This window comes from Tenrec ecaudatus, chromosome 2 (assembly GCF_050624435.1).
Source record: "Tenrec ecaudatus isolate mTenEca1 chromosome 2, mTenEca1.hap1, whole genome shotgun sequence".
Taxonomy (NCBI): domain Eukaryota; kingdom Metazoa; phylum Chordata; class Mammalia; order Afrosoricida; family Tenrecidae; genus Tenrec; species Tenrec ecaudatus.
The window spans coordinates 289846007-289871691 of record NC_134531.1 but is presented as its reverse complement, the minus strand read 5'-3'; the positions used below and the strand labels follow the sequence as shown (position 1 = coordinate 289871691).

The window sequence follows — 25685 nt, the reverse complement described above, 5'->3', positions numbered from 1 at the left end:
ATGGCAGACGCCGGGTCCCCGCCACCAGGAGAACAACTGGAGCTCTCCGTCTTCCCTTTGCAGCCCGACGAGCAGACGCCTCTGAATGGCGCCGTCCTGACCCTCCGCTCTTCGCCCGAGCCCAGCGGGGCGCAGGTGAGGTCCCCGGGGCGCTACCTCTCTTGAGTTGGCAGTGCTAGGGGAGCGCGCTGCTCCCGGCAGGAGTCCACCAGAGCATTCGGATGCTCCACTGTTCAGAGTGGTGCGTCTTGGCCACCACTCCCTGTCCATCCCTCCGACCCCTGCGGCACGTTAGGAATCTGAGATGTGAGGCGGGGCCCGTTCTAGAGAAAGAGAATTCCCAGAAGTGACTTGTACAACGTTATGTAACTTTTCATTCAAGTGAGTTGTTGCAGTGAGGGAGCATTAGAAGATCATGCCTTCTGTCCCCTTTAGCACCTGGCTCTTTCCAGTCACATCCCCAGCCGCGTTCTCCACTCTGCATAACACACACTTTGTGTCTTCTGGTCGGTCTGCCTCCTTGAGCTCATAGGATGGGAGAGCTGTGAAAACAGCAAGAAGGAGAAGTAGGGTGGCGTTGGGGGAGGGGTGGGGGTGAACTTGTCCTGCTGAACTAAAGGGAAATCATTTAGACAATCAAAGATCCAGACTATTCTTGACCTCATCTCAGACACCAAGGGAGGCTTGGGTGAGTGCTTTCTTTGATTCAACTTCACCAGTGACAGGAGCATGACCCACCTCACCTACAACCTGTAAAGCAGTGAGGCCTTTGAAGATCATTCCCTTCACCCTCTGAGTCGCCCTTACATTGGACTTGAGGTGGTCTGTATATCTAGAGCAAAGCCAATTGATCTACTTGAGAACACAGGACTGCTAAGGGTCTCCAAGGCTGTAAACAGTTTTAAACAGTTTATTGTGTAGGTGAAAGTCTACAGAGCAGATAATCAGTTTTATTTCTAACAAGTCCCACACTTGGTTTCAAATCATCTCTTGCAATCCCTTCGAAGTACTACCTCTAGTCCATTGCCTCCCTCTGTTTCCTGTTTCCCTTCTTCTTTCTTTCCTAAGCCTCTGAACTTTGTCTTTGGGTGAATGCTGCACCTCTGATCTGCAGTGGGTGGTAGAATGAAGGGTGACCGACTGAAGGCCATTGTCTCAGGGATCCCGTGTCTTTAGCTGACCGATAAGCCTGGTTGCCTTTAAGATTTTGAGTTCTTTTTTTTTTTTATTGCACCAGCCAACAGAGAATGGTCAGGTGCAGTGGCAGGTGGCTGAAGATTTTGATTTCTATGCCATACTTTCCTCACATTCCATGGAAGACCACCTAGTGTGATCCTTTTCAGAGAAGTTACTGGTGACAGCCGGGCACCATCTAGTTGTTCTGGTCTTGGCCTTCAGGAAATTGCTGTTAGTCCACTGAAATAATTGTCTCCATCTTCCTCCAGACAGGGGGAGACCAATTGTTAAAGCTATGGATATTTATGAAAAATTTCCACCTCTGTTTCTTGCAGAGTCACTGGTAGGTTCCAACCTTTCACCTGAGCATATAAACTCTGTGTCAGCTGGATTTCCTTGAGCTATGTACAGGGAAGCCCCTCACCTATGGCACCAATTCCTCTTTCCAGGCCCTACCCCTCCGCAGAGTAGTGTTTGAGTTCTAAAATGCTGATTTCAGGGGTAAGCAGGTCGTTTCAAAGGTGAATACATTGCTTTTGATTCCCAGAAGTTGTGTAAGTCTGTATTTTACAAGTCCTCTGACAGTGATCTGGTATCTTTGGTGTTTGAATGAAATATGAATTCAGCAGAAGAATGAGAGTTGAACAACGATAGTTGGGTTACCAATGCAAGTGGTCACAATAGTGCACTCAAGAGCAGTGCCTAAGAACAGTACTGTGGAAAAACACGATACAAAGATCCAGAACATCCTGAAGACTATGCTTTTATATATATATAATTTTACTGGGGAGTCTTACAGCTCTTATCCATAGATCAATTGTATCAAGTACATTTGTAAACACGTTGCATCATCATTTTCTATGTGAGTCCTTGGCATCAGCTTCTCTTCTTTACCTCCCTCCCTGGCCCTCCCACGCTCATGACTCCTTCATAAATTATTTTCATTTCTTACACTGTCCGCTGCCTCTCTTTACCCACGTGCCTGTCGGCCCTCGGGGGGGGGGGGTTTATATGTTGATCATTGCAATCAGCTCCCCATTTCTCCCCCACCCTTCCCCCTACCCTCATGGTATTGCTACTCCCATTACTGTTCCTGAGGGGTTTATCTGTCCTGGATTCCGTGTGTTGAGAGCTCTTATCTGTACCAGTGTACATGCTCCAGTCTAGCCGGATTTGTAAGGTAGAATTGGGGTAATGATTGTGTGTGTGTGTGTGTGTGTGTGTGATGCAATAAATAACTAGAGGAATGTTGTGTGTTTCGTCGGTGCTATAGTGCACCCTGGCTGGCTCATCCCTCCCTGTGACCCTTATGTGAGGTGATGTCCAATTTTCTACAAATGGGCTTTGGGTCTCCACTGTGACCCCTCTCATTTGCATCACTATCAATATAATTGTTTGCTTTGGTTTTTCTGATGCCAGATACCTGATCCTGTTGACACCTCGTGATCACATAGGCTGGTGTGCCCCTTCATGTGGGCGTTGTTGCTTCCCTGCTAGATGGCCACTTGTTTAACTTCAAGCCTTTAAGACCCAAGATGCTATATCTTTTAATAGCTGGGCACCATCCTCTGTCTTTTACTTTTGTTGTTGTTGTTAATTTTTGTTTTTAATAATAGGCTTGTTGGATGCCCTGGTATCAGGGCTGTGCTGTGCTTTCCCCAAAGGAAGAAGGACCAGATTAGTAATGTGGGTTTGGGGTCCACTGGGTCTGAGTTGCCCCAGCTGTTCTCCTGCATCACCCCAGACTCTCTCCTGCACAGTCGGTGCCCTGGGAATTTATGCTCTACCACAGGTAAATATCCTGGGGCTTTCCAATTGCAGCAAATTAGTGTCTAATTATCTGTTGTTACCCATGCTGGCAGGCAGGGTGCTTAGCAGAGGGGAAAGGGGATGACCGATGTAGTCACTCTGTTTCTGGTTGGGGAGAGGAGATGCATAGCCTGGGAATTCTGGGGCAGAGAGAGTTGCAGAGTTGAGACCTCCAGTGTGAGACCTTGTACCTAGTTCTCAGAGGCTCTCTTTAAGTCTGAAATGATGACCACCTTCAGACAGCAGTCTGGGGAAACTACTGCACGCTGTGGGTCTTGGATCTTGGGTGCAGGAAGGGGTGTCGGATGCCAGCCTGATGAACCTGTTGAAGAATTAGCTCAACCCTTGGGCAGACACTCTGAAGTTAGAGCATTTCAGCAAGACTTTGGATCGCTCAGTGACTGAAAATCCCAGGGGGAGGTCAGATCTGCAGATCCAAATGCACTTGAACTCTATTTATGGCACACTGACTTCCAATATTGTCCTCCTTACTTCTTAATTTTCTGATCTAACAGCAGGAGCACTGGTCAGATGATTCTACCTGGATGCATCCTGGAACCTCTGTCAACTCTATGCTTTTTATCGGAATCTAGATATCCATGTTCTCTTGCCATAGCATGCTAACAACCTTTTTTGCTGAGGATAGTTCCGGGAGAGGTGATGCGGTACTTTGACAAGGAACTTCCAGAGATTCCAGCATGGTTCAGAGGAGGAAGTGGAGTGAAGAATATCATTGTGGATATCAGGAGTGGCCCTTGGCTGAAAGCAGAGAGCACCAGAATGATTTTACTTGTGTTTTATTGTATAAAAAGGCGCTAGACAAGTCGGGTTGTAGGACACTTTGTTGTGCTCATGTGGAACACGAACATAGATCCTGAGCCAATCATTCCAACAGAATAAGGGGCTACAGTATGTTTGAAAATCAGGAATGTGTGTTGGGATTGTGTCCTTTCACTATACTTATTCAATCTGTGTGCTACGCAAAGGATTTTAGAAGCTGTGGTAGATGAATAAGATGGCAGCATCAAGATTGGAAGCAGGCTTTTTAACAACCAGTGACATGCAGATGAGACCACCTTGCTTGATGAAAGCAAGAGGACTTGAAACACCTACTGAAGAATATCAGAGACCACAGCTTTAAACATAGATTATACCTCAACATCAAACAAACGAATGTCCTCACAACTGGACCAACAGATACTATTAGCCTAAATAAGGAAAATACTGAAATTGTCTAAGATGTCATTTTACTTGGACCCAATCAATGTTTATGAGAACACATTGCACGATGTATTGCATTGGCTAAATCTTCTGCAGAAGATCACATTAATGTGTTAAAAAGATGTCACATTGAAAAGGAAGGTGGACCTTACCCAAGCCATGGCATCTTTCTTTACTTGATTCTTATTGTGAATTAGGAGGAGGCTTAAAGAGCCTTCAGTTTTTAACTGTAAAATTATACACATATTGTTTCATCTATTTCAACCCCTTTTGTGTTAGTCCATGTAGACTAGAGAAACAAATTCATGGACACTCATATGTGTATAAGAAAGAGCCTCATATACAAGAGCATTTGAAAATTGAGAAAATCTCCCAGCCCAGTCCAGATCCGATATTAGTCCATATATCCGTTACCAAGCTATAAAGTCCTCTTCAGACTCATGCAGCACATGCAATGACACTCAATGCCGGAAGACCACAGGCCAGTGGGTGGGAAGTTTGTGGATCCAGTGACGTTGTAAACATCTCAGCACTGGCAGGGTCTCTACATGGCTTCTCCGGCTCCAGACATCTGACTCCATCAGCCTCTCTCCATGTGTCTTCTCCATAGGAATGTCTTGCAGGGTATGAACATGGGTCCCGCCTCCAGTGAGCTATTTATCTCCTTAGTGCCTCCAAATGAGATCATCAAGCTACTACCTGATTGACAGGCTAGACTTCACCCCTTCACTCTGAATCCTCAATTTGACACCAAATTATGTAACTACCACACCTTTAGTGGAATATTGCAGATCCCACTTCCTCCCTCTGTCTCTTATTTCCAGTTCTCCTTCTTTCTTGACTCTCTGTCTTTGGGAATATACAGACCTTTTGATTTTAGGGGGTCTATCATTCTACCAAGGGGTGGGGGTCCATTTCTACACCTTAAGGATGATTAAGAACCATTGACTTGGGAGTCCCACCAATCTTTCTGACCAGTAAGCTTGGTAACTTTCATGATTGTGAGTTCTGTCACACACTTTCCTCCCAGTCTATTAACCGTATAACGCCGAGCATGACGTTTTCATGACATTTAATTAAATGTATCTATTAATATATATTTGTAACTATGAAAGTAAAGAATAAAAACAAATTTTTTCCTGAAATTAAAAATTCAGGCGTTATAGGGTTAAAGACCTTCTAACATGATCCTTTTCAGAGCAGTTGGTAATTTAGCTGGGCACTATCTAATTCTTCTGATCTCAGAGTTATGGAGAGTGATATTTGCATGGTTCAGTAGTGCATGCATTGAACTATTTCTATGTGTCTTTCAATTTCCATCACTCTTCTTTCCTCCAGATGGAGAAAAACCAATAGTTATACCTTAGATGCCTAGTCACCAGCTTTTGAAGACCTCACCTGCTAGTCAACAAAGTAGGGTCTAGAACATTGTGTTTGTGAAATATGATATGCCCATTGACCTTTGTGTCCTTGAGACTATGGTCCTGAGTCCTAGACCCAGCTATAGCTACTCATTCCCTCAAGGTTAAGTCTAAGAAGTCTTCATAATTTGCCTCTATATGTTCTACCACATTCACCATATCTTGCAACAAAGCTGAATACACATATATAGATAGTCTTTGTCAAAACTGTATATATAATCTTACTTTACCTCACACACCTGGTCTGCCTTGTTTCTCCTTTTGCTTTGGGGGAAATCTTTTGAGGTACGCAAGTACAAATTGATGTACTGAGTTTTTATCAGGAGCCAGTAATCTGGCTTTTCTTCTGTTGTTTGTGTTTTTCATTGTTTGGTAGTGTATTTATGTCATATATGTCCTTACTTTTTCATTTGTAGCTTTATTTCTTTATAATTTTTTGCATTATTTTATTGGAAACTTACAGATATTATAACAATCCATAATTCAATAATGTCAAGCATAATGGTACAATTGCTGCCACCATGTTTTAAAAACATTTTATTTCTTCTTAATCTTTGATAGCAGCTCCCCTTTCTTCCCTCCTTCCCCATCCTACATCCTAGGAACCCTTATTATTGTATTATACATTATTATTATTTGCCATATTTTACACTATCCAATGCATCCAGTCACCTACAGTTCTGTTATTCATTCCACTTGAGTGGGGTTATACAGTCATCATTGCCATTGGTCCCCTTATCCTCCACTCTATCTTCCACTCTCTTCCTGTACCCTCAGGGAATATTACTTCCATAACTATTTCTCAAGGGTCTGTCTATCTTGGATTTCATGCATCGAACAACCTTAATTATACAAATGAATGTACATAGGTCTCACAAGGTTAATGAGATGAAACTAAGACCATAATAGTAAGGGGAGGAAATATTAAAGAACTGGAGGGGGGAATTATTTGTTTTATCATCCCTTCCATGTAGCCCTTCTGTGAGGGACTGTCCAATTATCTTACAGGTTGAGAATTTCTTAATGAGCTGCTGAATTTTTCTTTTGTCATGGGTCTTTTAAGGATTTGTCTTTCTGTCTGTGTTAGTATAGGTAGGTAGACAGTGTGTTTCTTTAAACTTCTACATTCTTCTAGATTTTTTAATTTGATGGAGGACAGTTTTTCTATAATATTCTGTCATTTTCATTTTGATTTCAGCTGGTTCTCTTGTGCCATCAACCATTTCATTTCTTATGCTTTCATTCTCATTTAATTCAAGGAATTAAAAAAAATTTCTTTAACTCTTACCAACTAGTTTTTAAGCAAAATGTTACTGAATGTAAATTTATTGATTGTTTTCTTTTGATCTTCCTATTGTTTATTTCTAAACTTAAAGTGTTGTCATCTGAGAAGATACCTTGCAATATGTTATTGCTTTTAAATTACTGAAATGCGTTTTGTGGTATAACATATGGTCTGTTTTGGAGAATGTTCCATGTGTGGTGGTAACAAATGTATCTCATACTGATCATGGGTGTAATGTTCTGTATATATCTATGTGATCAAGTTGATTGACTATGCTGCTTATTATGTGTCTTTGCTGAATTCCTTTCTAGTTGCTTGATCCTTTATCAGAAGTGGTGTATTAAGGTCTCCTATTACTGTGAGTTGTCTATTTCTCATGTCAGTTCTACTACAGTTCTCTTTATGCATGACAAGGTTCTTTCATTGGGTACATAGATATTTATTATTTGTATGTCCTTTTATTCAGTTGCCCTTTAGACATTCTAGGATGCCTTTTTTTGCATCTTATCCTGTTTTTTTACCTTAGCGACTATTTTATCAGAATTTAAATTTTCTCTTTTGCTCTTTTTGATTGATGATAGCTCGATATTTATATGCTTCCACCCTTTGATCTTTAGTCTATCTATTTATGTCTTTGTGTCTAAGGTGTGTCATTTGTAAACAGCATGTTGATGTCTCCTGTTTTTTTATGTCATGGTGCTTAAAGTATCCTCATATGCATGAAAAGCTGAGAAATGAATAAAAAAGACTGAAAAAGAATGGATGCATTTGAATATGGTGTTGACAAAGAATATTGAGTGGAATGCCGGAAGGACAAAGTGTGCCTTGGAAGAAGTGCAGACAAAATGCTTCTGAGAAGCGAGGATAGTGAAACTTCATGCTACACAGTTTGGGTATATTACCAGGAAGGACTGATTTCTAAAGAAGGACACCGTGCTTGGTAAAGTAAAGGGTCAGCAGATACAGGAAAGCTCTCACTGAGACGGACTGACACATGAGGCTGTCACACTGGGCTCACACAGAACAATTGTAAGAGTCAGGCAGTGTTGTGTTCTGTTGTGCACATAGAGCTACTCTGAGTGGGAACGAATTGATTGCTCTCAACAAGCGTGACAGCTTCCCTATTAAAAGGTGTGTGCCTGGGTCAGGCACCAAATTTGTACTTTTTAAAATTGTATGAATGTAATGATGTCACTTGGATTCTCAAAGGACGGAATGCCTTTGTGAAGATGCTTCAGAGTAGAAAATGCAAAGCACATACAGGCTGTCAGTGTTGGATAACTGTTTAGCACCTCCCCAGTAACCTTTGCTCTTTAATGAGCTAGAGACTTCCTTGTGAGTCAGGTATAAATACTAGTGTGGACTTCCTTGTGAGTTAGCTTTGTAGGTCACCTAATAGGAGTAGCCAGAACATAGTGAAGGTCAGGGGCCTATGGGAGAGTATGGAGTGCATTCTAGAGATGCTTAAACAGGAAAATCTTAAAAACAAAAAACCCCAAAATCCTTTATCATATGTTACTCATTCCCTGTGGCTATGTAGAGTAAGTTAAAGTGTATTTCAACTTGGACAATGAGTGTAGTGGCACTGACAGTGATGGTTAAAGCAAGTGCGAGGCTCAGACACTTCAGAATAATGTGTAGGTCTCCTTAAACTCGGTGTTAAGGTTTCCAATGTTGCAATGCAGCTCGTGTGTGCATTTTATTAATTCTGTGTCTTGTACTTGTCTAGTACCAAATATTTCTGACATATAAATGTATTTAATTATTACAACAAACTTAAAGAGAATCAGTAGTCTGATTTGATAGATGAAGACACAGACTCAGAGGAGCTATCTGAAATGCTCAAGTTTATTTAAGTATGCATCTGGGATTGAACCTATTTTTTTTTAAGATCTCAAGCTTATGCTATTTCAGTTGGGGTTATTACATAAATGTAAATATAAATATATTAAAATATGATGCAGATAGCTTGTAAATATGCAGAAATTAGTGTTAGCAGCAAGATCTGTGGTAGAAAACCACTAGTCACTCCAAAGTAGAAAAGTGAGGCTGTCTGCTCTTCTAAAGATTTAAAAGCCTCATAAACCCTGTACAGGCTTGTGATAAGTTAAAATTGACTTGATGACAGGGGATTAGACATATAAATATAACTTTCTAAAATTTATAATTATTTATACTTATCTAAATTATCATTTATATATTAAGAATGTGTTGATTATAAGAAACCCTGTTGGCATACTGGTTATGCTTTGGGCTGCTAGCTGAAAGGTCAAGAATTCAAAACCACCAGCCTTAGGTCATGGAACACATATAGCCAGAATGCCCTGTAAAAGGAAGATGGCAAAACGTCTCCTATACGTTGGACATACCATCAGAGGAACCTTCTCCTGAAGAAAGACATCATGCTTGGTAAAATACAGGATTGGTGAAAAATATGAATACCATGTGTGAGTCTGGGTACTTTAGAGAAAACAAATCCACAGAAACTCATTTGTAAGAGAGAGCTTTATATAAAGGTTAAGTTCACATCAATAAAACATCCCAATCCAGTACTGCCCAAACCCACAAGCCCAACATTAACCCATTAACCCATACGTCCGACACCAATCCACAAAGTCCTCCTCCATCTCACAAAACAGATGCAATGATGCTGACTTCAGGAGGAATGCCAAGTCAATGAGTGTGTAAGCATCTCAGTGCTGGCAGGGGTCTCCACACGGCTGCTCCAGCACCCAGGGCTGCATGGGGGTAGGTCCATGTGGCTTCTCCTCAGGGATGTGTTGCAGGAAGTCAGCCTTGCCAGCTGAAGCAGGGAATTGCTAAGACAGCTACACCCTGGTCCAACCATGGGAAAGCAAGAGACCTGAGAACTAGAAAGGCGAGGTTCACAGAGCCATTTATTCCTCCGCCTTTCAATTAACCCCACATGTGTTTATTGGCCAGGTTGGCACAATAAACTATAGCAACCATCAACAAGAGGAACTGACATTGATTGTAAAAATGGGTTCAAACATAGCAATGATTGTGAATATAGCACAGTGTCAGTCAGTGTTTCATTCACTCTGTTTTATATAGAGGGCCACTGTGAGTCAGAACTGACTCAATGACACCTAGCAACAAACACACACATATGTATATCCATACAGATGTTAGTTAATGCATAATTAGGTAATTAAGTAAAATACAAGGGGTCGGGTGGCACGTCTGCCATGATAAAGACATTTCAAGAGGGTTGACAGAGGAGTGAGGGATGGAGAGAGTTGTGGATCATTGAGAAGGAGGCATCTCATGCTGTGGATAGCTTTCTCTTTTGAAGGCTGGAGCAAGTAGATTACACAAAGGCAGTGGGAATATATCTATCCTTTCGTGATCTGAGGAAGGAATACAGTAAGCCACTTAGCTCTACTTTGCCGGCCTCTTTGTAAATAAAGCAATATCATTAGTTCGAAGTGAAAAGGTATAGGGAATGGAGTAAGACTGGTGTCACCTTCTGGTTTATTTCAGACACTTTGATCTCAGTTTACTAATCTAAATTGAAGAACCATTTTAAGTGATGGCTGCTTAATTAGAATAATAATAAACCAGTAAATTCATAGTTTTGAGGTAGTTGCTGAAAGGTGCTTTTAAGTCAGTCCATAGTGACCTTATTCACAAGAGAACAAACACATTGCTTGGTCCTGTGCCTTCCTTACATGGAGTCCTGGGGTGGTAGTAACACCACAAGGTCAGCAGTTTGAAACCACCAGCTGCTACCTGGGAGAAAGATGAAGCTTTCTATTCCCATAAGGAGTTACAGTCTTGGAAACCCAAAGGGGCAGTTCTATCTTGACCTATAGGGTTGCTGTAAGTTAGCTTCGACTCCATGACCTTGAGTTTAGCCTTCCTTCCTTCCTTCCTTCTGTTTTGGTACCATCTTCCCCATTGTCGTATGAGAACAGGGAAGCCTGCAAACTTGCCACTCTCTCCATGTGGTTTCAGTTTACCTAGAAAGATGAGGCCAAGGTCTCCTTTTATTTGAACTTGACAAGGCCATCTGTGGCAGCAGTTCATGAACTAGCTTGCCAAGTCATAGTTCTAGGACATCTTGCTCTCTCTCTCTCTCTGTGGATTGGAGTGAATTGGGAGGCCTCTACAGAAAGTGAGGTTTGATCTGGTTCCTGAAGGATAGGTAGGCTTCAGACCAGAGATCTCAATGATTGTAAAGCAACCGATTCATATTTGGGGGTTCGACATTGCAAGCCAGGGCCTCCTTCCAATTCCCCTACAATCTGGCCCACTGGGTCCAAGGGGGACTAGGCATCTGAAGCTTAACATTCTCCCTGTGTGATTCTTACATGCAGTCAGGTTTCTTGTGGTTAGCGACTCTCTCATTGGCCCCCATCTCTTAGCACCCCCATTCAGAACAGAACAAAAACGGGCTGGTCCTGCATCATCCCCATGATCAGCTGTGGATCATATCAGTGTGATCCTTAGGGCTTTTGTTGGCTGATTTTCAGAGGATTGCCAGGCCTTTCTTCCCAATTTGTCTTATCTGGGAATGTCTGCTGAAACCTTCTCAACATATTAGCAACACATAAGCCTCCACAGACAGATGGGTGATGTCTTCGCACAAGGTGCATTGGCCAGAGTCGAACGCAGGTCCCCACGCAGAAGGCAAGAATTCTACCACTGAACCACCAATGCCGTGTGCAGACAAGCTCATGACCTTCTGATTTAGTCAGTTTTACGTGTCATCTTCATGTGATGAACAGTTTCTATTTCTGCTGGTGCCACCAACAATGATGGCCGAGAACACAAACAAGACGTAGATCCAGGAGTGAGCTCTGTGGAAGCAGAGAGCATCCCGAGGAATGATTGAGTAGGGGTCGGTCCCGTTTGTTGAGCTCCTAATATTTGTTCTGCAAGTGGTTCATGTACACAATCTCTGGTCTCTTCCGGCAGCCCCGTGAGCTAGGCTGATGACTTCAGAAACACACGTCAACACCGTTTCCCATGGTCTCGCTGTTGTCAGTTGCTGTTGACTGGGCCCCAGCGCAACAGAGCAAAGTGTTACTTGACATGCATGAGTCCATGACTGAGGCTGTTGTAGTGATACAGCTCATTGGGGGCTACCCTCATTTTCTGACACTGAACAGGATGGCTTTCTCTACCAATTATCCTTATCTAGTGACATAGCTCAAGGAAGTGACTAAAGAAGAAAAATCCTAAGCTCCCCGTAAGAAGCCTCCCGGGCCCTTTGAGGGGGACAGGTGGAAGCTGAGAATGAGCACCCCCGGCACCCAGACATGCTCATCACCAGGAGCTCCGTTCTGCGATGCTGGGAGTCGGGCACGAAAGAGATGCTGGTGTACTCTGTAGTCACACGTCATGGACATGGCACTCTGCCTTGCTACCCCCTCTGCAGCTGATCTCCTAGTGCCTCATTTCCCTGCCCAGCTCGGTGTAGACTCATTTTCCTGGCCAGCTCGGTGTAGACGGGGTCTGGGCTGGAGCAGTAGCCCCTTAGCTTTCTCTTGATGTGTCCCATGTAAACGCAGCGCATGGGCTCTGCACCCTCAGTCCACACCAGCTCCAGTCCAAATTCCTCCGGCAGCACTCAGAACATGCTTCCGTGCGTTCCTAACAGGCACTTCCTCTCCTCTTGACTCAGGCGCTCCCTGAGCCCCACACTGGCCAGTCCCGCTATGGGTTAACATTCTTGTGTATCCTGTCCCTCCTGTGGAATGTCTTTATCCATCCTTCAAAATCCCAGTTATTTGTCCTTGAAAACTTGTGTCTCTCCCCACCTCAGCACTCCCGAAGCATTCGTTTGTCTATTTTCCTTCTGAGATCCCTGCCCCACGTCTCCCTATTTGTAAATTTGACCCAGTGGAGCGTGAACCTCCTGCCTTCCTGTGCGCATTCCTGATCCACTTGAAAGCACGTACTCAAACCTAAAGCATCAGTTGTTGTCAATTCAACTCTGACTCGTGCTGCCCCAATAGAGGTCAGAACAGAACTGTATTCAGTAGGATTTTTGATGGCTGACTTTTCCGAAGTAGATGATCCGACCTTTCTTCCGAGGCACCTCAGGATGGATTTGAAACTTCCACCTTTTGATTAGCAGTTGAATGGGTTTACAAATTTCATCACTCAGCGATCCGTAGTTACAAAAAACCAAACCCCAAAACCAAACTCACTGCCGGTGAGTTGATGCCAACTCATGGCGACCCTACAGGACAGAGTCGAACTGCTGCCCCCGTGAGTTTCGGAGACGATAACTCTTCACGGGAGGAGAGAACCCTGTAGGTCCTCAGACACATTTGCTGACATGAAGTGACTATCTCCCATGCATCCTGTTTTTCAGGCTATCAAGGACAGCCCCTGGAGTCTCTGTAACAAGAATTTGGTGGGAAAGTGTAGGCTGTGGATGGTCATTGTCTCCATTTTCATTGGTTTCGTTGTAATCATCATCCTAAGCTTAGGTCTGATTTCAGGTAAGCTGACTTAAACGTGAGTAAACGGACACATTGAGAACTCCCCTGCTTCCACTGACTTAAACCGGAATGGAGGGTGGATTTCTTTTCATGTCCTTCTTTTATAACATCAATTTGAAACTTGTTTGGAATATTCATGAATAAAGAAATGACTGTTTCTTTGAATTTTCACTGTTTTAATTATTTTTCTGTGTCATGTTCTCTGGGAGAAACCTGGAGACCAGGTTTGTAACTCTTACCTTTCTCTGGGATACTCTAGAGTGCAGCTAGAGCTTGAAGGCTTACTTAACATTTTTACCTACTTCGCTCATTTACATTTTATTACATTTCTAGAGTTGCTTGTTTGGGATTTGTTTTTCTTCATAAACTTTAAAAATTGAAGTTCCTATTGTACTTGATCTAGTATTCTTGGTATCTTATTATAATGAGAAGACGAAGAGTAATATAGTTGATGACGTTTTATAAAAGCTTTATCAACACATGTAGCCTACCATGATTTTAACCTATCTTAGAGACAACTGTTGTTTGTTATGTTTGTGTTGCTAGTATAAGTAAAGTAACGTTTGCCTGGTGCGAAAGGAGTCCTGCTCCTGAATGGCAGGTCTGCTGTTCGAGCTCAGGAGTTGCCACCTGTGGGAAAGAGGTAGCTGTCTCCTTCTCTCAGGATCCATGGTTACAGACACTCTCCAGCAGCAGCTCTACTCTGCCCTAGGGGGCGTCTAGTGACCTTGGTGTCGAAGTGGTGGCATGCTGGGCTGCTAACTGCCAGGTCTGCACTTTGACCCTGGTAGCTGCTCTGCGGGAAGAAAATGGGGCTTTTGATTCCAGGAACGAGTCACAGTTCCAGCCACGGACAGGGGCACTTGCACCCTGTGCCGCAGGGTTGCTGTGAGTCAGAAATGACTCGAAGGCAGTGAGTTATGGAGCTACTGTAAGTGGAAATTTGTGGACGGCAGTGGTGTTTTTATTTTTCGTTTGGTTTATATCTCTCATAATTAATCCCACACCAAGCCTACTGCCATCAAATTGGTTCCAACTCATAGCAACCCTGTATGGGGTTTCTGCCACTTTACATCTTTATAGGTAGCTTCATCTCTCTCCTGTGGAGCAGCTAGTGGGATTGAACCTAGGACCTTAAGGCTAGCAGTACAATGCTATTTTATTCCATGTGTTCACTTATTATGAACATAAAAATGACATATGTTGTTACCACGAATGCCACGATTATTTTATGATTTCTATGGTTTCCATTGATATTGTTCTTACTTGTGTTCTTTACTTAATTTGAGGATGCTAATGCGATACATAGACCATTTGCTAAGTCAGTAAACATTGTTTGTGGACATCATTTTTATAGTTGTACGACGCAGTCCTTTGCGTCATCATTTATTTAACCATTATTTTTTTCTCATTTAAATTTTGAAAATATTTTATGGAGACATTTTATATATATTCAATATGTAATGTCCTTCTCATTTGTACTTACTTACTTTATTATCAAATTATACTGTGTACAGAAAGTATAGGGTTTTTTTCATGTTTAACTGAGCTCCCTACAGAGGCTCACAAATTACTTGCAATTTATCCCACTGAGCAATGTGTTCGGAAAGAATTATTTTCTCTGTGTGCTGAGGCATGAAATACCTGGATGTCGGTTCACCATTCTCTTTCTCCTTGGTACTTACCAATTAAGACAAAATAATTCCTCTTATTAGGGCTTTCGTTGCTACTGTTCTTTTAGCTTAAAACAGAATTTATTCTCTAGGATATGGAGGCTAGAAGTCTGGAATCAAGGCCTGGCATGCTCCCTCTAAAGCAGTGTTTCCTAGAGAGGGCAACACCGCCCCCGGGGGGCACTGGCATATCCAGGGAGGGGGCTGTACATTAGTGCTGGTTGACCCGAGAAATAAATCCAGAGACACTCATATATATATATACATATATATATGAGACCTTGATTAAATCTATATATATGAGACATTGATATCAAGAAGTAATTGTGCATCTATAAAACATCCCAGCCCAGTCCAGATCAAGTCCATACATTTGATATTTGCGCCTAAGTCCGTTATTAGCCCATGACTTCCTCTTCAGCGTCATGCAGCACATGCACTGATGCGGAAGATCACAGGCCAGTGGGTGGAAAGTCTTGTGGATCCAATGGCAGTGGATGCACCCCCAGGGCTCTGGCTGCCATCAGCGTGGTTCCAGGTGGCTTGTCCACAGGAAGGGGAAGTAGAGAAAGAGTGCGTGTCCCGCCTCCAGGGAGGAAAAGAGGGAGTTCCCAGAATCCACAGGAGACATCTTCAGGCTGTGACCTGACAGTCTAGACTCCGCCCACTGTAGACGCCGTTCTTTTATCAAGTTGACCTGAAATTGTGTCACTACCACAGGCTGCAAAGGCAGATACCCACACTTTATCCTGGATTGTGGGCTATGGTACAAAAGTCTTTCATTGTCAGCGGGCACTGAGTACTTCTTTGTTTACCCCTCTGAAAAGGGGCAGTAGGCCAAATACGTTTGGGAACCCACTCTAGCGGTGCAGGGAAGAGCCGTTCCTTCCCTCTTTCTAGTGTCTGTGGTTGCTGGTGGTCTGTGCCACCCCTTAGCTTTTATAACATCAATTTGAAACTTCACTTGAATTCTTGCCTCTGCATCCCTTCAGTTCCTGCCTCTGTTGACACACGCCCTTCCTCCCGCTGTGTATCATTATTAGGAAGTTTGTGGTATATTGAGATAGTGCCGCCCACTGGGAAGTTTACTTTCAAAAGAGGGAAAGAGCCAGTTGCTTGTATTTGTATGTGCTGGTGATGGAGGAGGGGGAGCTTCTCTGAACTGAGGTGCTTCTAAGGAGAGACTGAGAACAGTCTCCACACGGACCTGGCCTCTCAGTAACATGCTAAGAATGGATTGAGCCCGAGTCTCTCCAGAGGAGACTCAGGGAATTTCCTTCAGGAACGGCATTTGGCCATTCACCTCTGGTTCTCCCTGCTTTGCCAAGACTCTAGAATCAGGAAGAAAACCGGCTCTGTTATGTGCCAGCCTCCAGCACGTGGGTTTCTTGGTAGGTGCTGTGTTTAGTTAGTTATTGAGAACAGAGCGTAGGTGGGGCAGAGGACTAAGGCTGATGTTAATGTAGCAGTTGTGGATTGTGGCCAAGGAGCCAGCTCAATTCCTGGTGGTCTCATGCACAGTGGAGTCAAAGAAGCCCAGCCCTGCACCATGGCGGTGGGCACTGGTATGCTGGAGTCTTTTCTTGTACCTATGAAGTCAGCCCATCTCAGGAACGCTTTCTCTTCTTTCTCCTGGCCTTGTCCTTCCTGAAGTATGATGTCCTTTTCTAACCTTTCGTAAAAGCATTGAGGTTGTGTCATCCTTTCCTGTAAGGAATTCTGGTTGTATTTCTTCTAAGACTTTTTGGGTTTTGTTTTGTTTTCTTCCGGGCAGTCCATGATTTTAAGGTACAGAGAAATGATGAAGAGTGTGGACCTCCTTCAATGGAGTCCTTGGGTTGCTGTGGTTAAAGTGCCCAGCTGTTAACCAAAGGTCTAGGGTTTGAAACCCCCCCTACACTTTGTTCCACGAAAAGATGTGGACGTCTGATTCTGTCAAGATGGCAGCGTAGGAAACCCTGTGGGATAGGTCCATTCTGTCCTGTAGGGCCACTCTGAGGCCAGACTGACTGGATAGCAGTTTGAGGTTTTGGGTCATGACAGACCAGCAGTGTAGAGTCAGCCTTGACACTCCCCTACAAATCCTCTCCCACTGGCAGGTGTTGGAACATGAGCCTGAGAGTTGAGTGATTTGTCTGAGGTCAGCTGGGACCCATAACAAAGGATTTACTTCCTTTAGTCTTCAGGCTTCCTATGCAGGAGGCCCAAGGGCAGGCTGTGTTCTCAAGAAGTGCCCTGATCCCCTCAGCTCACAGTGCTCAATCTGCAGAGGCAGGCCCTCCCTCTCTTCCACATCAGTGTTCCAGGGAGATATGAAAGCTCACAGGATGGGTGTCAGGGGAAAAATCATTTCTATTTAAGTGATTAAATCAAGTTCATTTTCAACTTGATCACCAGCCTGTGTGCTTTCAAATATATTAATGCTGGAAGGGACTTTTCCCCAGGTGTGTGTGTGTGTGAGGGAAATGCTTTCATTGTACTCTGTATCTCAGCAAATGCAGGGCAGAGATGTCTATGGAGAAAGTCATTCACCTGTGAGATGTGCTGAAGCTGAAAAGGGGGTGGGGACAGACCCTACACACACACACACACACACACACACACACACACACCATCCCCCTCCCTCTCCCAGCCTCACCAAGAGCAGCTCTGCTGACACTTTCGGACGACAATTTGTAATAATTGGCCACTGCCTAATTGCCAAGCCCACAGATAGGAATGAAAGACTCTCAGAACTTCTGAGCACCTTCTGAAACCCTGCTGCCTGCCGGGAGGGCTTGGCTGGGCAGTGCCCAGGGCTCTGTGCATCCAGCAGAGGCTCCGCTTCCGTGGGAGCTGTGTTGTTCCCTGTGCGAGTGGTGCCTGCCCTGCTCCCAGCCCTTTGTCACTTGTTGAAGGTGCTAGAGCTCCCAGACCGAGCCACTCTGAATAGCCGTGAGGTGGGATTGCCCTGGGAACAGGACAGTGAAGCATGCCAGGCTGGATAAAGCAACTAGTCAGAGAGGGGACAATGGGAGGTGCCTGGCGGCCAGGAACACCTTGTGACTGACGTGGTTAAGTACGGCTGGCACGTGCCCATAATGAAAAGCAGGCTGACTTTTAATTGGCTTTCTTTAATTTGCTAGTTCTCCGCAGACTGGGCACCCCCTGGTTGCCTACTCCCGGGTGGGCTCCCCCATCACGCTACTCTTGCTACGTCATTGACAGAAAGTCAAATTCAGGACTTCAGTCTTTCAGAGCGCATGGAGCAGGGGCTGCAGATACTCTATGAAGGTGTGGCTGGCACCTTCCAGCCTCACAGTAGACATTGAACGCCTTTTAAAGCGACCACATTTTATGTGTGAAGCCCAGGGAAGTCTGCTGGTTGGAGGCCTGGTTTTTGTCTCAGCTGTTACAAACAAAACCAAACAAAACCTGAACCCACTGCCATTCTGACTCATAGCGACCCGAGAGGACAGGGTAGAATGACCCCTATGGGCTTCTGAGGCTAACTCTTTACAGGTGTAAAAAGCCTCGTCTTTCTCCAGTGGAGCTGGCTGGTGGCTCCGTACTGCTGACCTTGCAGTTAACAGCCCAGCGTGTAGCCATTACACTATTAGGACTTCCCTCTCGGTTCTTCAGGTGCAAGGGATTCATGGCTTCTGTCCTCCTGGCTAAGGGTTGATAAAGGTTTGGTGTAAAGGATAAAACAAGGCAAAACAAAAGCACCTTCTCTTTCAGGAAGGCCCTCTCTTTCTGGATATTTAGAGAATCAGCTAAGCATTATCAAAGGCTCAGCTATGAAACGGAGAGAGACCTGCACCACGTCTTACTAATGAAGCCCTTCCTTGGTCTCGGCAAAATACTCTAAATGCTACAGGGGCCTAAATGTCACAACCAAATGGATGCTTAGCAAAGCAATTCGAAGCACATCCTTGTAGCACTCTGGGGACCTTACCTGACATGCCCGGCATTTCCGATTCCTGCCTGATCCCTGGGCTCTGCACAGTCGACGCTCCTGTGAGTTGAAGATGTGGGGCCTGCGGTTGGGTGGGACTCAGTGTGGACTGGGCTTGTTTTGCCCCTGAGTGGAGCATAGGGACTACTGCTTATGATACCGCGCGGCCCTGGCAGGCAGACGGGTTTCACTGGGCTGGGTTGCCTGGTGTAGGATGACTCATGGGGAAATCCAAGCCAGAGAGCATTAGCAAACCATAAACTGGTAAAGTCCTATGCTCTGTAAGGAGTTCAGCCTCTGTAGTCCTAATTCAAAGAACCCAATTCCATCAAGTCAGTTCTGACTCAAGTTCCCTTGAAGAACTGTTCCTCAGGGTTTTCTTGGCTGTAATCTTTTTCAAAAATATTTTGTTGTGTATTCCGTGAAGGGGACAATCGAGTGTAGCATATGTTAGGTCTGTTTGATGTGCTGTGTCTTGTCGTTACTATCACCTGCCACGCAAATGTTGATATTTCTGTTCGAGAAACAGCCTCAGAGATTTAAGTCACTTGCTCCAGGGCATCTGGTTCATAAATGGTGCGCTCCACATAAGGAGCCCTGATGGAATAGTGGGTCATGGGTCTGCTAAGCAAAAGGTCAGTTATTTAAGCCCTGCAGCCACTCAGCAAGAGAAAGCTGAGACTTTCTGCTCCCATACGATTCACAGCCTCAGACACACAGAGAAGCTCCCCTCTGTCCTACAGGTTCACTATGAGTCACGATTGATTGAGTGGTAGAGAGTGTGGTACTAGAAATATTCAATTATTCTGAAACTCAAGATGGATCTGTCAGAAGTCAAACACTTTTGTTAAAATAAAAATGCTCCAGTCTTGTTGTAAGAAGATCTGACTTCTCTACCTGTGCTCAGAGATTCTTAAAAGAAAAGTCAGAATTTTTCTTATTAAAAAAGGTGTGGAATCAACCTCACATCTGAAACATTTAACATGCGTTACCCGTTGATGTCTATGTATTAAAAGATATTCTGTAATGTTTATTGCATAATTTGAAGAAGAAAATTTAGATCTTCAAAAGATTTATGAAAACTGCTATGAAGCCTTATGTGCTCACCTGCTTAGACTAGAGAAACAAATTCATAGACATTCATGTGTGTATAAGAAAGAGCTTTATATCAAAGAGTAATTACACATTAAAAAAATCCCAGCCCAGTTTAGATCAAGTCCATAAGTCTGATCTTAGTCTATATATCCAATACCAATCTATAAATTCCTCTTCAGACTCATGCAACACATGTAATGATGCTGAATGCAGGAAGATCACAGGCCAGTGGATAGAAAGTCTTGTGGATCCAGTGGCGGTAGAAGCATCTCAGCACTGGCAGAGGTCTCCACATGGCTTCTTCAGCTCTAGGGCTTTGGTTCCATCAGTGTAGCTCCATGTGGCTGGTCAACAGAAATGTGTAGCTGAGAGAGGGTGTGCCTGGCATCCAGTGAGCTATGTATCTCTGTCACACCTCCAAAATGAGGTCATCAAGTTACAGCCTGATTGACAGTCTAGACTCCACCCCTTCTCCAACTTGACAGTAGGTTATGTAACTGCCACACCTTACATATCCACCCCTTTTTAAGTTGCCTTCACACCTTCCATATATGTGTCTTTTCAATTTTCTTTTTTCTTTCCACTATTCTCAAACTACTCCAGCTTCCAGTATCCGACTTGTAGTCTATGTGTATAGTGCACAGCTTTTAAGACCAAAAAGAAATAACTACTGGTATCCAATCAGTTCAGAAAGCTGCCCCGTTGGATTTCAAACCTTTAAATATTTTAAAGGCTGCAGACTGACTGGTGCATTCGAACCACTAACATTATGGTTGGCAGCTCACGGCCTAACCAACTATCCTCCATGGGGCCATATACAGCTTCCCTTAGAAGTCTCTTCTTACTAAAGGTAATAATAATTCCTCTTGCCTTTTTGATATCATCTTATATTTTGTGGATCTTAATTCATCTCATATTTAAAACTAATACGATAAATTAGTATAACTTAATCGCTGAAAATAGAGTGGAACGCCCTATTTAAATGACTGCATATCCAATGCAGTTTTCTGAGTCAATGCTCCAAACAACCTCAAGGGCAGGCCTAAACACCGAGAAACCAAGGAAAACATTGTTGTTGTTGAGATATGGATTGAACAACATGATGGGCTGACTCACCGTAGATAAGGATGCAGGGTAATTCTCCATGCCCCTCGGATCCCCAAGACTACCCCTTATCCATGATTCCCTAGGAGAGCTCCAGGTGTCTTGTTGGCACGGTGGTTATGCACTGGGCTGCTAACCAGAAGGTCAGCAGTTTGAGGCCACCAGCCCGCTCTGAGGGATAAACATGAGGCTTTCTACTCCCGTGAAGATTTACAGTGTCTCAGACACTTCCTGGGGCAGTTCTACCCTGCCTCTAGGGTGGCAGTGAGTTTGGTTGGTTTGTTTTCAGGAGCACTCATGGGACTCAGCGTATGGTCACATTGGCAGCTCTAATTGGTTACAATGAAAGGATGTGGCGCAAACTCAGGGGTGGGTCCGGAGGACACCAGGCACCAGCTTCCAAGAGTCCTTTCCCAGTGGAGTCACACAAAAGGCGCTTAGTTTCTCTGAGGCATGACATCATGTGCGAAATGCTGTCTACTGGGAAGCTCATTAAGAAGTCATGGTGACCTTGTTAGGTAAGCGCTGGACACCTAACTGCAAGATTGGAACCTTAGACCCACTAGATACTCCGTGGGAGGAACTTGAGGCTGGTTGCTCCTGTAAAGATTTAACAGTCTTGGAAAACTTATAGAGGCTTACTGTGAGTCAGGATCGACTCGGGGGCAGTGGGTTTAGGTTTAGGAAAGTGTGGCAGTTATATAATCTCCTGTCAACTTGAGCAAAGGGGTGGAGTTTTGCCTGTCAATCAGATCACAGCTTGATGACCTCATTTGGAGGTGCAACGGAGATAAATAGCTCACTGGAGGCCAGACCCATCTCTCTGCTTTCCCTTTCCTGCTGTTGAGACCCTCAGAGAGCTGGAGAAGACAGGTGGAGACCCGCACCAGCATTGAGATGCTTCCACTGCCACTAGATCCACAAGACCTTCTACCCATTGGCCTGTCTTCTTCCTGCATATGGCATCAGTACATGTGCTGCATGTGTCTAAAGAAGAATTTATGGCCGGCCTAGTATTGGACAGATGGGCTAGTATCAGACTTATGAACTTGATCTGGACTGGGCTGGGATGTTCTCTCAATACAAAATTAATCTTTGATATAAAGTTTTTTCTTGCACACACACGAGTCTCCCTAGATTTGGTTCTCTAGTCTACCCGGACTAACACAGGAAGTTTACTAGAGACTCGGTGCCCAGGGATTTTATTGGGGCTGGTAATCAAGGCGGCCCCTGTGGAACAGGCACCAGCACTACAGACTCCCAGACAAGCAACTTGTCAACATAAACCACTTGTCTTGTATAAACAGCTAAGGCACATCGAGTCATTCTTACCAGAAAACAGGGGGAACCTTCTGAAAAATCCAAGTCCCCAGAACCCAGACAATGCTTCCTAGCAGGTTTTTCTAGGGCTCACCACCTCAGGTCCGCCATAGTAATTCTTTCTGCATTTTCTCTTGCCCTGCATGATTCACAGTTCCAGACTTCTGGCTCCTGCCAAGATTCCCCCTTGCACCTGCCACTCCACCAGACAGACCGAATTTAGTCTTACCTGGCCTTTTCAAAGTCTAGGGAAAGAAGTTGGTTGCTGTTATGTTTGGAGCGTGGGATTTGAAAGGTCTGTAGCCATGGGTACCTCTCGTTCTGCCGCCCACACCTTTCTCAGGGTCAGCGAGGTGCCCTGTGGCCCAGCAGGGAGACTGGGGCGGAGCATTCTTTATGCTCCTGGTGCCAGCTCCTGGCTCCTGCTGGTGTGTGTTTTCCCCCTTAGCATTACCTGCTTCCATATCAATTAGCTGACAGCCGTGAATGAGCACACCAGTAGCCACACGGAACCCAGAGTGGAATTCGTGCAGCCCCCGGGGCCCTGCGTCTCTGTGCTTTCCCTTCTGCAAACAGAGGGTGTCAACATTCCGCAGCTGTGGTGCACACGCCCCAGGAGTGACTTCACCCCCTGCCTGGTCTCCTGGGGGCAGTTCCAAGCACACACTCTAGTCTCACCTCTGTGCTGTTCAACAGAGCTACTTCCTTGTCTTTGGTCTTCACTAGCACCGAACTGGCGGGGATGCAAGGAGGCCCCTAGCTCCCATCTAGTCCTCAGTGCCTGCTGTTCGCATCCATCCTGACTCTTGGAGCCTGTGTCTGTTCCTCACTGCAGTTTCACTGAAACCAGGAAATTCATATCGTACCCCCTCCCTTCTCCCTCCCACCTTCCCCCAGCCCGAATGTATGGGAATCTAAGGCCTATTGAAGCGTAAACGAAACAAACAATGTCCTGATGGTGGAGGCCAACCCTGATCTTCACTAGGCCTTCCAGAGAAGAGGAAACCTAGCTGTCCATACTTGCTGGCAGTCCCTCAGCATTATTCACGATGAGTCTCGCTTCTCTCCCTCTCTCAGTGCGGCCATCAATGGAACGGATGAGTTTATTCTATGTGTGTTCACTTTCATTTTTTATTCCCACCCATACTCTTTAGCAATTTACATCGATGAAGATGAAAATGAAATACTTGACTTATCATCGAACAAAACGTTCTTGGTCAGGCTGAAGATTCCAGAGGAGTGCGTTGCAGAAGAACTGTGTGATCAGCTCACTGAAAGGGTAATTACGCCTGATGCCTTGTTCGCTGAGTGTGTACATTCTAGTAGAGCAGTAGCCTAGGGTAGTGTTTCCCAGAGTGGGTGATACGGGGAGGTGGGGGCTGTAATGGACTGATGGAGGTGGGTGGTGCTGCAAAGTAGGTGCCTTCTCTTTATCCTGCATTGTGGGCTATTTTGGTCAAATGTTACTAATTATCAGTATTTTTTTTCTTTTTCTGAAAAGGGGGCGAGTGGTAGGCCAGCTATGTTTGGGAACCAATAACCTGGAATTATATATCAAATAGCTTCCATCCTGATCAGGATGGAATACTTAGCAGAAATGAATAGTTAGACTTCTGTTGACCAATGTGTGTCCAGAGCTGGCGACAGTGTTATGGTCCTCACCTTGGGCTTAATTTTGCTTTGCATTGTGGTTCTTGGTGGGTCTTGGGTGTGATAAGCGGCACACTAAGTTAGGGGACATAAAGTCTGTGCTCCAGGAACCATTGAAAACAGTGTGACATACACACAGCATGTTACTCATGTCCTGGGGAGTGTCAAAAGTACCTGAGGTGGTGCTGGAGGCCTGGAAATCCCCCTGAAGAGGAGATCCCCCTGAAGAGGTGATCTCAGAATGAGTCTTGAAAGAGGAGAGTGGGGTGTTGTAGATAAAAAGACAGAGTATTCAGGAATCTCTCTAGGACAGTGGTTTTCAACCTTCCTAATGCCACAACCCTTTAATATAGTTCCTCATGTGGTGGTGACCCCCAACCAAAAAATTGTTTTCATTGCTACTTGATCACTGTCATTTTGCTACAGTTATGAATTGTAATGCAAATATCTGATGTGCAGGATGTATTTCATTGTTACAAATTGAACATAATTACAGCATAGTGATTCATCACAAAAATGCTATGTAATCACATATTGAGAAATATTTATTTTAATTACAAATAAATGAAATTTTGTCTTGAAGCATTTGTAGCATGGGTAAGTAACAGTCTTCATGCTGGTTACTCATATGTGGGCATATTTGCAATGTGGGCTGACCCGCCTGGAGATGGATAGAGGAGCGGTGTCTTGGTTCCTAAAACCATCAGGAATATGTGTTTTCTGATGGTCTTAGGTGACCTCTGTGAAAGAGTTGTTCAACCGCTAAAGGGATCGTGACCCACAGGTTGAGAACCGCTGTTCTAGGGCCTTGCAGAAGTTCAGGGTAAAGGTAAGAGGCAGCTCATTAAGGATATCTTACTCTTTGGAAACTAGAAAAAGCAAATCGACAGAAACCACAACAGAAAACCTAACTAAGCCATTCAGCCCACTGGGACTCATTGTGACCCTTTTGGCTAGAATTGCCCCTGTGGGTTTCTGAGCCAACAACTAGTTATGAGAATGTAAAGCCTGGTCTTTCACCTTGGGAAGGTCTGGTGGTTTCAAACTGCTGACCTTTGTGCTAGCAGCCCACTGTATAACCACTATGCCACTAGGGTTTGGGGGTGCTAAGTGCTAACCTGATAACTATAACTCTGGCCAAAATAAAAAATCAGACATGAGCACATCTCCAGGTGCTTCTTTGTCTTGTCACTATGTATTGACAAGAGAACAGAGGCTGCCAGGGACATCAGATGTGAAAGCCATCCCTCTTTGAGCTCTTTCTCTGAATAATGGACATAGCTCTTAACTTTAGAGAAAACTGGACAGGAAACTTGCTCTTAATCACAGAATAGCTAAGGTAAATTGAAAAACTGACGATGTAAAGAGCTGAATGGAAAATTTCAAAGGGCAATGGAAGAAGACAAAATAAAGCATCATAACAAAATGTACAAAGACCTTCAGGGAGAAAACCAAACCCCAAAGCCTAACCTTCAGTTTGAAAACCCGGGTATCTTAAACTGACAGGATTGAAGAAAG

General features: G+C 44.4%; 1 protein-coding gene across 1 annotated transcript in view; it reads left to right on the top strand.

Moving 5' to 3' along the window:
- Nucleotides 1-25685, top strand: part of C2H3orf52 (chromosome 2 C3orf52 homolog) — a 44072-nt gene continuing 18387 nt past the window's right edge. The window contains exons 1-3 of the mRNA XM_075542957.1: nt 1-135; nt 13259-13388; nt 23672-23796. Of these exons, the coding sequence (XP_075399072.1) occupies nt 1-135; nt 13259-13388; nt 23672-23796 (390 nt within the window). The remainder of the gene's footprint in view (nt 136-13258; nt 13389-23671; nt 23797-25685) is intronic.